Source organism: Myotis yumanensis, unplaced genomic scaffold, assembly GCF_028538775.1.
Source record: "Myotis yumanensis isolate MYYU_CA2020_CCGP unplaced genomic scaffold, mMyoYum1.0.hap1 SCAF_14, whole genome shotgun sequence".
Classification (NCBI taxonomy): domain Eukaryota; kingdom Metazoa; phylum Chordata; class Mammalia; order Chiroptera; family Vespertilionidae; genus Myotis; species Myotis yumanensis.
This window is the reverse complement of record NW_027223765.1, coordinates 7,947,142-7,962,485: the sequence shown is the minus strand read 5'-3', so window position 1 is coordinate 7,962,485 and position 15,344 is coordinate 7,947,142. Positions and strand designations below refer to the sequence as shown.

The window sequence follows — 15,344 nt, the reverse complement described above, 5'->3', positions numbered from 1 at the left end:
AGAAATTAAAACCAATTTTATTCTAGTCACAAGCATGTTTTCTGTTATTGCTCAAACAGAAATAACCCAAATCCTTATGTTCACTTGTAGAGTTTATCATACCCTGTCTTTTTAAAGCGCTTTTCAATAGAAAACTTCTTGCAAGTGTATGTTAATTTCACCAATAACCTGCCTGCTTGCTGGTTTATAATGACACAGCCCCTTCCTGGGACCCTGAGTCCCATGGCCCAGGTCTAGGCACACCTGTTCCCAGTGCTGCGAGGTTAGGAATAGTGCTTGGTGAATAGGGAGGCCATAAAGGCGTTTTCTTCTGGATGAGGTTGGGAAGGATGAAGCACCCACACTCCCTAGAGAGAGCCCCTCTAGAATGAGAAATGCCCGTGTCCCCACACATAGCCTCGTCCTGGTCAGCCCCGCCCAGTACCTTCCTGCCAGAATGCTCATTCCACTTGCCGATGCACCAGATGACGCCTCTGCTACCTTCCCCTCTGAACCGGCTAAAGTCCAAATTTAACTCCAGGTCCTTGACTAAGGTTCAGTTTAGACCAAAAACAAACAAGCAAACAAACAAACAAAACACTTAAAAGGGAATTCATCTTGATTTCACTTTTCTTTTGTTTTATTTGCTAAACTAAACTGTTCATTCTTCAGTGGCTAGGGACAGATATTTCCCTGTGTTTTGTTGAGTATTAGCAAACATTGAGCAGAGCTTGACCTTCTTCCAGCTCAGAGAATTAGCTTGTTAACATTGGATACTGGCTATGCCACAAAGTAAACTAAAATATTTCAGATCATTTCTGAAAACGAAGCAGGGCCCAAAGAAAGAAATACTCTAAATTCAGAATGAGGTTGTCCGAAGATAACTAGCATCTTATTAATTCTTTATGACCTTTTTATCACACGGTTAGAGTCAGCTACTACAAAGACATAGAAATAGATTTTCTGGTTCACACGCAGCATGTGGGTGAAAGGAGAGGGGTGCTAATGCCACATTCACTCACTGTTACACCGCAGTGGGGCAGGCACTAGGCAGGGCGCTGGATCTGGACCCGTTTTATTTCTGTTTCCTATGACTGGGGGTTACTTTGGATTGCATTTTGCTGGTGGGTCTATAGTTTCCCTTCAAGTTTATGAAAATTTCAATCACTAAAAAAAAAATAATACTGTGGTTCCAGTATAGCTCTGAAATATACTTATGTACCATGGTGAATCTCAGACAAAATGTGAGTCCAAGGAAATGAGCCTGCATAGTTAGAGTCGCTGTTATAATTAAACATTCATTTCTGTGTAGTTCATTTTAACAATAACCATAACCATTATACATGTGTCAGGCAAATGCGGGCATTTGCCGCAATTATAGCTGATAACCACAACCTTTTGTGATAGGTATTATTATCCCAGCTTACAGCCAAGAGACGTAGCTGGTAGTCAAACCCAGGTTTATCTGGTTCCCAAGTCTCGGCCCTCATAATGGCCATTCAGACAATAGCACAGAATTTGGTGAAACTTCAGTTGCAAACTATAAAATTCCATGATACACTTGACCAGGCATCAAAATGTTTGGTTTCAGAAAATTAACATGTAGGGAAAAAAACAACTGTGGTACATCTACACAATGGAATACTACGCTGCTGTAAAAAAGAAGGAATTCTTACCATTTGCAACAGCATGGATGGGACTGGAGAGCATTATGCTAAACGAAATAAGCCAGTCAGAGAAAAATAAATGTCACATGATTTCACTCATTTGTGGAATATAATGAACATCATAAACTGATGAACAAAAATAGAACCAGAATCATAGAAGCATCAAACAGACTTCCCTATGAGGGAAGGTGGGGGGATAAGAGATCAACCAAAGGACTTGTATACATGCATATGAGCATAACCAATGGACACAGACAGTAGGGGGGTGAGGGCATGTGCTGGGGGCTGGGGGCAGCCAGGGAGAGGCCAATGCGGGGGAAAGGAGACTTGTATAATATTTTAAACAATAAAGAATTTAAAATAAATAAATGTTTGGTTTCCTTTTTAACCTCATTAACATAGTACAGTGTGGTAATAAGAGGATGGGTGTGTCTTTTACATCAAGGTAATAACAATTTCTTTTTTCTTTAGCCACCAGCTAAATACCTCCTGCCCGAGGTGACGGTGCTCGACTATGGAAAGAAATGTGTGGTCATTGATTTAGATGAAACATTGGTGCACAGCTCATTCAAGGTGAGTCAGCGTCAAGACCGTCCGAGATCTCTGTGCTTTGGTTGCCATCGGGTGGAAACGTATGGTGGTTAGTGTGTGGCTTCATGTTCATGAAGAAATCCCAATAACAGTTGCTTATTAACTCAGGTGAACAGTAACTCAGGGAGTTGAATATTAACATCATGGGTTTGGCGGGGGGTGCTGAGCTGCCAGGAGCCCTGAGATCCATTCCTAGGTATGAGATGGGACTTTCCAGCACTTTCCCCTCAGAAGTGCTTCTCAGGAGGCACACGGCCGGCGGTGCACTGGTGCCCTGGGACACTGCGGTGTATTTGTCAGGGTAACCAGAGGGCCGGCCATATGTGTTACCGGGAGGGGCCGGGGGGGCGGGGGGGCACGGTCCGAGCAACCTGCTCTCCTGGAAGTTTTCCCAGACCCGTGTTTGAAAGATGTCCAACACCGAAGATGACTTCCAGAGCGACGGCATCTGAACAGATTCCGCCGTTTATCTTGACCATTTGCATCACAGGAGGTTGCTAGGGATTTGAGAAGCTTCGCAGCTAAATCAGTATCCACCTGCTAAATGGCTTTTCCCCTGAAGGGTTCGGGGCTTCTGTGATGTCAAGGTGAGCATCAGATAGTCTACAATTTTAAAAACATATATTTTTTTTTATTGATTTCAGAGAGGGAGAGAGAGATAGAAACATCAAATGATGAGAAAGAATCACTAACCTGCTGCCCCCTGCACACTCCACATTGGGGCTCGAGCCTGCAACCCAGGCATGTGCCCTGACCGGGAACTGAACCGTGACCTCCTGGTTCAAAGGCCGATGCTCCACCACTGAGCCACACTGGCCGGGCAGGTAGTCTATATCTTATCACCTCCCTCACTCCCCAGGTCCCCGTCAGAATAAGAGCAAAACTTAATTACAAATTACCAGAGGACCTCCATGCGGGAGCAGCTGTAATTACACTATTGAGAAATGAGCTCATTAACCATTTTCTATTTTTTGAAAAAAGGAATAAATTATTTCTAAGAGGCCAATGATGAAAAGGTTTGGAAATAGGGGATTGGTGTGCTGGGGGGGAAAAGCGGTGTTTAGGGTCCTGGTCCTGTGTGCCTCGGGGTATCTCTGGCATCGCTGGCCAGTTAGACCACGTTCCTCTATGTAGCACATCCCGAGACGCCCCTACTTCACATGGAGGCCCCATCCAAGATGGGGCACGTGTCTCACGTAACCAGGCGTCCCTTGATGGTGTGTGGGAAGCGGAAGAGCCATCAATCTGCCTGCAGGCCTTCGTGCCAACATCTTTTTCCTTCGCCTGCTCTCACTAAACACAGGCCTTCCTGGACAGGACAGGGCCAGGTGCCTACCTTTGAGTCCTTTGGGAGAAAGGAGAGGCCACACTTGCCTTTAGCAGTGAGACAGGGCCATCTGGCCTGTGGGGCAGGTGGTACCACCCACCACCTCGAGGGCCCGCCCAGGACTGGACCAGGGGCTGCAGTGGCCTGCGGCCCAGCTCAGCCCTGAAAGGCACTGGAACCCTTTGTCCCCTCCCCCCACGAGCAAGTAGCTCAGAACTTTTTCAAGTCCCTCTGGAGGGAGGGAAGCCCTTTAGGGCAGGGGTCAGTCGCCATCACAGCATAGACAGCTGCCCCCCAAGCAGCTCTGGGAGGGTAGGCAACGCTGGCCAGACCTCCCAAGGTTGCTGAGGGCTCCTGGCTCCGCAGGCGGGCTCGCAGCCCTTGGTGTCTCCAGGGCCCGCTCCCAGGGCATTCACAGGCCCCTGAATGTGGACAGCATCTCCTCATTTCCTCTTGCCTGGCCTGCCTGCATTGGCAAGCAGACTAGTCTTTATTGTATGGGTTTTTCTAATGTTCTGGGCATTTCAGAGCCCTTTGAGAATTCAAAGGCTGTGAGCCTCTCTCCTTGAACTTGTACAGTACGCTTGTGCACCCCGGCCTTGGCGCCCATGGCCTCCTCCACACCATCACGCGACGGGATCAAGGGCGGGTGCCTTCTCTGAGCCGGGGATGTTTTTGTTCTTTCAATATACTCGGTGGAGTATGATTTCACAATCTAATGCCTCGTGAGAGCTGCTTCCCTCGGCCCCATTTTGCTTTTTAGCATGATTCCGTGTTTTAGTCTCGAAAATTATTTCAGTTGTGAACTCGTCCTTGGCCTCCCAGCCATAGGAGTGAGTGAACTGTTATCTCAAGCCTCAGGTGCTCTACAGCGTGCTTAGTGATGTGCTTAGCGATGGCTGTATTTTCTGCGTTTCTTCCGTTTACACAGCAAAGGAGAATGTGTACAGTGATGGGCTTCAAGGCAGGCCCCAGGTCAGAGTCTGACCAGAGAATCTGTACCCAAACCCCTGCCCAGGGGCCACCCCGCACCTTCTCCTTCCCTCCCTGTCTCTCCTGCTCGTCCCAAGGGTTTGCACCCTGATGACTCTCCTGGGCCTGTTCATTGGAGTCGTTTTCTACCTGATTTGTGGAGTTCCGTTTGGAATTCTTTGTGGGTCCGTCGTTGGGAGCGTAGCGGCTGCTGTAGAATCATAGTTGACCGTTAGATGGCATTAATATGGGCAGCCTTATCTGAAATATCCCGCAGTTTGTGAGTGTGACTTAGGCCAGAGCCACAAGGGTGGCCTGAAATCCCTGGTGCTCAGGACTGGATGGAACCATGGATGCGTGTCACAGCAGCTGTGGAAGAGAGGAGGGATGGGGTCCAGAGATAGCCTGCCCCAGCTCGTGCTGTGTGGCCTCTAACTCCACCCCCACAAGTCCTTGGCCCTGCTTTGTGTCCATGGACTGAGCATCTCCTGCCCGTCATTGGGCAGCTGGCACTCGTGGGCCCAGTGTTAATTATTGCCCCCAAAGTAGCACTGTCCTCTGGGACCATTGGGCTCTCATCGCCTCCCCCTGGTGTTCAATGGTGGTTCCGCGTTATCTGGGCTTTAGACCAGAGCTGAGCTCCTGAGCCCCATTCCCCAGCCAGGCTGCCCCCCCACCACCACCACCCCCCAGTGGTTGAGGCAAAGGCAGGTGATGAAGAGGTTGGACCGAGATGCTGAAAATGTAACGATATTCTGAAAAAATAATAATATGCTCTCCTGCTTGTGCTTGTTTTAAGGAACCCAGGCTCGCTCCAACATCCTTCTGAACTGTTTTTCCCAATAGTAAACACATTGGTCCAGGCAAGCGCTTTTCTCGCTAAAATTTTCCATTTTATCTCACCCTTTGAGACGTATTAACGAGGGTTTCTTTTCTCTCTAGCCTATTAGTAACGCTGATTTTATTGTTCCGGTTGAAATCGATGGAACGATACATCAGGTAAGAAATCAGAGCCAAAATCTGAATTTCGATGAGCATGTTTTCGTAATTACATTTCTTCTGGACTTTAACTTCCCATTTCAGTAAAAATCTTTTTACTGAATCAAAAGGAAGCAAGCTTTGTAAAGTAAATACAACGGTTTCCTGCTCTTTTTCTTTTCCCTCTTAAATTTGTATCCTGAGTTTGTAAGGGAAATTATAAATATCAGATGTGGTTGCAAGTTCAAATCGTTCTTTGATTTGATGCAGGTGCTTAGAGGTTTCCGTGCCCTCCACTGGTCTGGCTGGATGGTCTAATTAACTTCCTCGTGTAATTGCTTTTGGCTACTCTCCTAGCAGGCGACAGGAAAAGGCCGCACAGCAGCCACTTACGGTGGATTCTCAGGAAAAGGGGTCCGTTTCCCATACCAGCCACTCCAGCCGGATCTTGTCGCTCCTGCACCATGTTCTCCAGGGAATCTTTAGAGAAAGGGAGAAGGGTGTGAGTTTGGGATCTGCGAGTGGCGTTGCATAGAGAGCTAGTCCAGGGGTGGGCAAACTTTCTGACTCAAGGGCCACAATGGGTTCTTAAACTGGACCGGAGGGCCGGAACAAAAGCATGGATGTAGTGTTTGTGTGAACTAATATAAATTCAAAGTAAACATCATTACATAAAAGGGTACGGTCTTTTTTTTTTAGTTTTATTCATTTCAAACGGGCCGGATCCGGCCCGCGGGCCGTAGTTTGCCCACGGCTGGCCTAGTCCGTTGGCTTGCATCTTGGTCCTGATTTTTCCTCCTTATCTGCATGAAGCTCCTCCGGAAATAACTTCATTTATGAACATATTGGAAACATGGCAGGAAAAGTAGCTTTGAAGGCCGAAGGGCCTTTGTGGGGGTTCCCACAGGGGTGATCTGACCATCTATCTTCCTGTCCGCGCCGCGGTCTTGGAGTGGGAGTCTCTGGCCTGATAGTTCACATCCCAGGAAGGGAACTCTCTCTCCCGGTGCTTGACCCATAACAGGATGTGTCTCCTTGGCAATGCCCGTAGCCTCTGGTCCTTGAGTGGAGGGTGTCAGAACTGCCAAGGCCCTGGAAATCAGCCAGTCCGGCCACCTCATGTCCAGATGGGGAAACCGAGACTCAGCCAGAGAACGTGTTGTCTCAAGGGCAATACAACATAAAGAATTCAAATGAGACTCTTCCGCTGACACTTCAGTCCCTTTCCTGCCTGCCAGGAGGCCCTGCCAGGAAGCCGCCCCTGGAGAAGGCAGCTTTGTCCCTAGCATCTCCACACTTCATGCTTTTAAAAGCCATCAGGGGAGCCAGAACGGCAGGCCCTTGGGCATTTAACATTTGCAAAAGCATCCCCTGAATTAACTTAGCGTCTGAGAAGCAGTTAAGGCTTCTGCACTTATTATCTTGGCTCATGTTACAAAGTAATGAGCCTAAGGCGAGGCTGCCCACTGGCATGGCAAGAATGAGGAGAGACATTGATACCTCGTGACTGTGAGCGTGACCCTCTGGGGCCTGACCTGCTGTGGCCAGACCAGCTCCCCCCACCCTCTCCAGACTGTTCTATGAGACCCCAGGGCACGGGGCGGGGATCAAACACTTTCTGTCCTGAGGGAATGAAGCCACAGGCGCCAGGAGGAGGACCAAAGCCCTGGCGAGGCCGTGGCCTCGTTCAAGTAATCCAGGATAGGCTGTGCAGGTCCCGATGGGCCTATTCTCGGTTACTTGCACGGGGACGCGGGCCTGGACGCCGGCATCCGGGCCCCGGACCCTCCTCTCTGCCAGAGGCACCAACACCAGAGTTCCCAAAGCAGCCTCCTGCCCTTTGCTGGCAGTGAAGCTTGCTTTCCAAGCAGCATTCCCAGGGAGACTGAGGACCCCGGGCCACGCCATTCCCTGCACCAAGAGGCTCCTGGGCAAAGAGAGGGCCTGGAGCTGCTGCAGCCACTGGCCCCGCCCTCAGCCCCCACCCGGCCTCCCAGCTCCACAGACCCCTGGCCCCTCACTGCACCCTCAGCCACAGACCCATGCTCGCTTTACTCTCAGTTGGCCAGGAGTGTCCCACCAAGTCCTGGCTCTATAGAATTCCTGTGTGCCCCAGCCACGGTGGCTCAGTGCTTGAGCGTCAACCTATGAACCAGGAGGTCATGGTTCAATTCCCAGTCGGGGGATATTCCCGGTTTGCAGGCTCCATCCCCAGTAGGAGGCGTGCAGGAGGCGGATGATCAATGATTCTCTCTCATTATTGATGTTTCTATCTCCCTCTCCCTCTCCCTTCCTCTCTGAAAGCAATAAAAATATTTTTTAAAAAAATGAAAGAATTCCTGTGTGGTACAGAACCCCCGTCTCCCCTCTGTTCCTCCTCTTGTAGGATGTCCAACCTGCTCCCCGCATACTCGCTACCATCTGTCTCTCACACTTTGTCTTCGGCCGCATACTCGCTCCCACCTGTCTCTCACACCTCGTCTTGGGCCACTTCTCCTCTCCCCACCTCCCTTCTCCGATGGTTGTCGCTGGAGGGCTGGTCACGCAGGCCACGGGCCATTCTCTGACGCCCCACGTATTTCCAGTCCAGGTCTCATGCTTATTACTGTTGTCTCTGCTGGGAAGCTCGCTTTTCCTTATTGGTCTGATGAACTCCTATTCATCCCTCAAGGTCCAGGCTAAACATTACCTTATGTGCTTCCCTCCCCTTCGAGGGCGGTTGATTGTCCTTAATGTTCGCCTCTGCTGTAACTGCTGTGCGTGCTTATTTTGGTCTGTTTTGTGTGTGTGTCTGCTCTAGACTGTGCGCCCTTTAAGGGCCAGGCCTGGGTGTTACTCATCTTTGTAACTGCTTCAGGCTGAGCACAGAGCCGAGGCTCAGTGAACACAAACGGAATTGAATTTTAACAAGTCTGATTTATTTTAGGGACGTGGCTAATTTCGCTTGGAATTTGTTCAGGTTTTAATTAGTTCTCCCCTCCTCCTACCTCCTCTATCTTTCTCACCAGCGTTGCCTTCCCGACCATCTCCGTCTCCTCAGATTTGTTCAGTCACTTGCACGGGCCTCGCCCCTCTAGAAAACGCTTTGCCCCCTCTGCGGGGCGGCCTCTCCTGATGGCTCCTGTCTGGGGCCTGGGATTCGGCTGCTTCACATCCCCCGAACCATTCATTGCTGTTCCAGGCCCAAGCGCAGGGCCTTTGTGGTGTCCACGGTGCCGTCCCAAGCCCACGAGGGAGGTGTTCCCATCGGAGCACCTGCTGGGCCAGGCCTGGACCTCCCAGGGATGCCCCTCGCCGTGGCCTGGGTCCACACACAGCCTCGCCCAGAGCGTGTGCCCAGGAACACAGTGAAATGAATGACTTGTTTCTCACAAACAGGGCACGGCCCTTCCATTCCCTGGGTCTGAAAATCCCAGGCCCTGGGGACCCTGCTCAGCCTTCCTTTGTGGTTTGGGGGTGGGGGAGGGGCGTTGACGCCGGACTCAGACCCGGAGCCCAATCTGAGTGTGTGTCTGGCGTGAAGTGCCACACCAGAGTACGAGCCCCTCATAAAATCTGGGTCTTCTTCCGGCTCACAGACCCCGCGGGCAGGAGGCGGGGTCATGGGTCATTTTAGGAACCCTCCCTGCAGTGGCGGTCGGACCCCGGCCATCCCCCGTGCCTGCTCTCACGCCGCTCGCTGCTTCCTGCCGTTGCAGGTGTACGTGCTGAAGCGGCCGCACGTGGACGAGTTCCTCCAGAGGATGGGCCAGCTCTTTGAGTGCGTTCTCTTCACTGCCAGCCTGGCCAAGGTGCGTCCTGCCCCAGCCCTGAGCTCCCAGCCCCTCCACCCTCACCCCTGTCTGTCAAACAGCCCTTTGGTAAGGTGGGGGAAGCTGTTTCCATGGTGACACATTCCCACCCCAGATGGGATGGATGCAGGCCCTGTGCGTGCACAGTGCCAGCCTGAAAGGCTTCTGGGTTACCATGGTGACAGGGAGCACTCAGAACAAACGCTCCGTGAAGTGGCTGCGCGCAGCCGCCTGCAGCTGGTTGTCCACAGGGCAGGAAATCACAAAGGTGTCCAGCGTCACCAAGAAGGGTGTCTGCGTCTCACCTGTTCGCTGGCAACCGTGTGCTCGGCAGTGGTTCTCCACCTTCTGGCCCTTTAAATACAGTTCCTCATGTTGTGACCCAACCATAAAATTATTTTCATTGCTACTTCATAACTGTAATGTTGCTGCTGTTATGAATTGTAATGTAAATATCTGATATGCAGGATGGTCTTAGGCGACCCCTGTGAAAGGGTTGTTCGACCACCAAAGGGGTCGTGACCCACAGGTTGAGAACGGCTGTGCTGGAGGCTCAGGCCCCTGTGCCCTCGGGTAGTTGCACGGGTCTGGGGGAGAGGTCAGTGCCAGCCACTGACCCGCATGCCTGGGCCCAGGGAGGGTTCTGACTGTGCTAACGAGGACTGTGATCTCAGGCAAGTTACGTCGCTTCTCGCCTCAGTTCCTATTCATTGGGGATCATTTCATCTGCCTCGTGGGGTGGACCAAAGTAAGGCAGGTAAAGGGCTTGATTCATGTTCAGCAAGGACTCAGGGACACCTGCTGTGTTCTGTACGCTCCGCTGGGCACTGTCTCGCCGCACGTGCTCCCGGTGTCATTGTTCGATATCATACGTGTAATGATGATCAAGTGGTTCACATGTTTTGATCCTGTAGCTTGGTATGAGTCTCTGACCTGGCGTCTACATTGGCTCTGAGCCAACAGAGTGCTTTCTTTGCCCTCTCCCACCATTCACGGGAATTATCAGGTTCATGGAACCCGGATATGGTTTAGTCTACCCTTTAGCAGGTGCGCTGAGGCTCCTGTGCTTGTGGGACAGACAAGCAGGCCCCCGCTCCCCAGAGAAGATCCTCGTGTGGCCATCTCTCAAACCTTGACTCTGACGGGGCCAACACCATTCTTTTTTTCAATTATGTATGTATACATATGTGTGTGTGTGTGTGTCTGTGTGTGTGTGTGTGTGTGTGTATTATTGATTTCAGAGAGAGGAAGGGAAAGAGGGAGAGAGATAGAAACATCAATGATGAGAGAGAATCCTGGATCAGCTGCCTCCTGCACGCTCCCTGCTGGGGGTCAAGCCAGCAACCAGAGCATGTGCCCTGACTGGGAATCGAACTGTGACCTCCTGGTTCATAGGTTGACCCTCAACCACGGAGCCACACTGGCTGGGCAACACCATCCATTTCTTAGTGGCACCACCAGTGTCTCCATGGGCACCTCAGAGACCCTGAGTGGCCCCAAAGATGAGCTTTGTGGAGCCCAAGTTAGCCGTGCGCCTGTCTCAGATCTGTTCCGAGGACTCCCCTGCAGCTGCCTCCCCAGGTCCTGTACCCGGATGGCTCCCTTCTCTGCAGGCTGGGGTCTCGGCCTCCAAGTTCCCAGATGGGCTGCTTTGCCTGCCTGGGCGGTCCTGGTTTGGGCCATCTCTCTGCCATGGCCAAGGTGAGAGAGACCCTCACCTGCACACCATTCCTGCAGGCTCATTGCCAGGCCTTAACGCATGAGCCGGCAGAACCAGAATCCAAGATCTGGGCCTTACTCTTTTGTGCGCTGAACCGAGAACGTGGCCTCGGGGAAGACGTCATCTTCCCAGTGTGTACGCTTCCGATGAATGATACTGAGTCTGACTGTGCTACTGGCGCTCCTGCCAGTGCTCTGGGTGCTGAGGGGCCCCAAGTGATAACCAAAGAAACAGTGAACAGGAAGATTGCACCGGTGCCGGTGGACTGAGGGCTGCTTTTTCTTTGGCAAAATTGAAAGTGCTCCCCCTTGGCATGGTCCCCAGCGCCCGCTTCCACATCCTTGTTCCGTCTCTTTTCCTGGACGGCTCCCACCTGTCCCTCCATCTGTCTCTCCACCTTCTCCCACTGCTCCTCCAGCCCGGCTGGGCCTTCCAGCCCCTTTTCTCCCTGATGCCCAAGCTGTGCTGACAGGTGGGCGCTCCCCAGTGCTTGGCTCTGGACTCAGCTCCCAGCCAGCACCATTGGTGCAGTGACCTCCTGGCCCACTGCCCGGCGGCCAACAGGAACCCTGAGCTGACGGGCAGGGCCCTTCCGTGTCTGCATCTTCATCTTCGTTTCCTTTACTCACTCAGTCCCCTTCCACTCACTCAGTCCCCCAACAAATATTTACGTAGTACCTACTGTGTGCCCAGCACGTTGGGAGCTAGAGATGCAGGCCCAGGCCTCAGAAAGCTTACCTCCCCCAGCCCATCTCCAAGGCCTGAGGCCCTAGGCCTGGACACGCCCTTGGAAGATGCGTGCCGTGACCAGCGTCAGTGATTGTGAGGATGTTCATCATCCTTTCCACGTAGAGTGGGCTCCCTAGGACCCGCCCACGTGGTGCCTGGCTGCCTCCCAGCAGAAACTGCAGCGCCCTGAGCACTCGCCCCAGTGGTCAGCAGGAAGTGCAGCCTGCTCCTGGGCTCAGCCTCCCTCACAAGGTCCCTGGAGAGAGAGGCTGGTCATGGCCTCGGAGCTGCTGCCTGTGGCCCTGCAGCCCTGCTGGTGGCTGCTCTGCACTCGGGCTGCGTGCCTTCCCTGCTGGCCTTCCCAGCACCGCCAGCCTTGGTTACTCTCTGCCTCCGGGGCCGTCGCTGGGCCCCTGGTGACACCTGGCTGTGCCCCGCACTGGTGTCTGGTGCCGAAGCCTGGCCTCACATTGGGGTGGAACTGCCACTCTTGCCTCCAGCTCCAGCCCCTCCGTCTGGCCCAGTCTTTCAGATATCTCCATTTATGGAGATTTTCCCTCAGGGACAACCCCTTTATTTCTTTTTTTTTTGTTTTGTTTTGTTTTTGTTTTTAATTTTTTTTAACTTTTTATTGATTAAGGTATTACAAATGTGTCTTTGTCCCCCCATTGTCCCCTCATCCCCCCAATCTTGCCCTCACCCTCACCCCCTGTTGTCTGCATCCATCGTTTATGCTTATATGCATGCATACAAGTCCTTTGGTTGATCTCTCCCCGTCACCCCCACCCTCCCCTACCTTCCCTCTGAGGTTTGAGCATCTGATCAATGCTTCTCTGTCTCTGAATCTGTTTTTGTTCATCAGTTTATGTTGTTCGTTATATTCCACAAATGAGTGAGATCATGTGATATTTATCTTTCTCTGACTGACTTATTTCACTTAGCATAATGCTCTCCAGCTCCATCCATGCTGTTGCAAATGGTAGGAGTTCCTCCCTTTTTACTGCGGCATAGTATTCCATTGCATAGATGTGCCAAAGTTTTTTAATCCACTCATTTGCTGATGGGCACTTAGGCTGATTCCAAATCTTAGCTATTGTAAATTGTGCTGCTATGAACATAGGGGTGCATATATCCTTTCTGATTGGTGTTTCTGGATTCTTGGGATATATTCCTAGAAGTGGGATCACCGGGTCAAATGGAAGTTCCATTTTTAGTTTTTTGAGGAAACTCCATACTGTTCTCCACAGCCTGTTGGGGAAAACTGCCCAGGCCGTGAGAGAGGGCCAAGCAGGGTGATCCCCAGCTGCAGGCGGGGCTCAGACTCCCTCCCATCAACTCCTGGTGAATGGAAGTGGGTGTCTGGGCCCCATCCTGAGACAGTCAGGGGCTGGGCAGACCAGTTGCCCAGAGCACCTCTAGGGGGCAGTGTGGCCTCATGCCACACAAGCCCAATTAAAAGCTCCAAAATAAATACATACATACATACATACATACATACATGTCAGCTCATTCGTTGTTCATGGCTGAAACTAGTATTTACCAAGCCCTCGCCATGGGGTCGGCACTCTGCAAGGTGCAAGGTGAGCACGACAGGAAAGAGAAAATAAAGCAATCCTACGTGTGATAAGCTCTGTGAGGAATGGAGCAGCATCCGCAAGGAAGATGCAGGAGGACCCTCGGCGGGTGGTGAGGGACGCCAAGGCCTGAGAAACGATGGTGCAGGAGAGGCTCATGCAGAGAGCTGGGGAGAGACGGTTCCAGGCAGAGGGAGCCCTGGTTCTCACTATGTTCAAAGCCACTGTGGCTCACGTGATGCGAGGTGGGGCGGAGACGTCACAGGAGTCACGCAGCTGCAGGCTTGATGGGCGGCGGTGAGGAGCGCAGGCCTTACTGCAAGTGAGTGGCTGGAAGGGAGGGAGGCCAAGGGGAAGAGGAGGCCACCCCAGGCTGGATTCAAGGACTGGGCGAGGGCCGGGACCCTGCGGTAGAGGGGCGGGGAGATGGACAAGAACTCCTAATGGATTGGATAAGAGAAGTGAGAGAAACGGAAGAACCCAGGGTGTCTCACACACAGGGAGGAAATAACCAGGATCCTGAAACTTACGCTGGTGTAAATCCCTCTTGAGAAAAGTAAGGCTGCGGTAGGTCAGGGTTTCTGGGCTCCCGGGCGCCAGCCTTCATGGCAACACCTGCCTTCCAGTATGCAGACCCCGTGGCTGACCTGCTGGACCGCTGGGGTGTGTTCCGGGCCCGGCTCTTCAGAGAATCCTGTGTTTTCCATCGAGGGAACTACGTGAAAGACCTGAGTCGCCTGGGACGGGAGCTGAGCAAAGTGATCATCGTGGACAATTCTCCGGCCTCGTATATCTTCCACCCTGAGAACGCAGTAAGTAGCTCCCGGGAGGAAGAGCGCAGGGCTCCATCTCAGCTCTGTCTTTTCTTCTTTTCTTTTTTTTCTTTTGATGTATTTTATTGATCGAGCCCGCAACCTGGCCACGTGCCCTGACCGGAATCGAACCGTGACCTCCTGATTCAGAGGTCGATGCTTAACCACAGCTGGCACGGCTGTACCTTCCGGCACCCATGCAAGCTCTCTTGGCCTTTTCCTTGGTGAAATCCCAACTCTGCCCCTGAGCCCCTGCATGACATTGACCCGGTTGTTTAACCTCCATGGGGATTATGGGAATGCTGATCTCATAGGATCATTGGAGGATTCATTGTGGCAGTACATGCAAAGCACTTAACGTGGTGCTTGCGACGGGTAAGTGCTCAGTGAGCCTGTATCTTAGCATCTTTGGGACCGTTACTGAGAAGGGCTCTGTCACGAACCTCCTGGAGCTGGCCGCTGCCCAGGACTTAGGGCCCCTGTAGACTCAGAAGGCCTGGGTGGCATCTTCAACAGAAGTAGTTCTTAAACAAGAGTGAATAAAACACCTGAGTAAGGTCTCCCCAGGCTGCCACGCTTACTGCCTCGCAATGATGTGTAAAACGTGTACAATGGGAGCATTTCCTACAGAAAACGCCCTGGAGCGTGGCAGCTCTCCCGTGGACTCACTGGGTGCAGCACGACTCTCAGAACAAGACCCCTCCCGCCCTGCGTGTCCAGGGAAGAGAGGTCAGCCCGGCCTCTCAGACTCAACAGAACTTGGCTACTCCACTTATAAACCAGATTCAGTTAGGGTGTAATCATCCTTTTAATCAACCTTCAAAAGTCATTATATTTAAACATGTTCATTGTAATGAGTTAATCAAATTCAACATAATTCATTTTGTGTCTCTAGCAGATAAGGATCGCTTTTTAATGTGATCACGGTTCAGTTATCACATCTGACAAAACGAACAGTTACTCCCACCTAATGTCCAGACTACGCCCATTTATCTCGAAATGCTTTCTTAGGTTTGATTTGACCCAGAATCCAAACAAGACATTTGCTTCATAGGTCTCTTAATTCTTGCATCACCTCAACAACACATCTTCCCTCACCCTTTAATGTCTTCATGCCTTTTGTTTGTTGAGGAAATTCTGGTTACTGGTCTCGTAGAAATTTCCTACATTCTGGATTTGCCCGATTGCAGCCTCATGGTGGTGT

General features: G+C 51.8%; 1 protein-coding gene across 2 annotated transcripts in view; it reads left to right on the top strand.

Annotated features, from left to right (window-relative positions):
* The window catches only part of CTDSPL (CTD small phosphatase like), a 108,776-nt gene that overhangs the window by 87,972 nt on the left and 5,460 nt on the right, over positions 1 to 15,344 (top strand). For both annotated transcript variants that reach the window (XM_070391610.1, XM_070391609.1), the window contains 4 exons: positions 2,118 to 2,219; positions 5,479 to 5,535; positions 9,213 to 9,305; positions 13,955 to 14,140. In XM_070391610.1, coding sequence (XP_070247711.1) covers positions 2,118 to 2,219; positions 5,479 to 5,535; positions 9,213 to 9,305; positions 13,955 to 14,140 — 438 coding nt within the window. The remainder of the gene's footprint in view (positions 1 to 2,117; positions 2,220 to 5,478; positions 5,536 to 9,212; positions 9,306 to 13,954; positions 14,141 to 15,344) is intronic.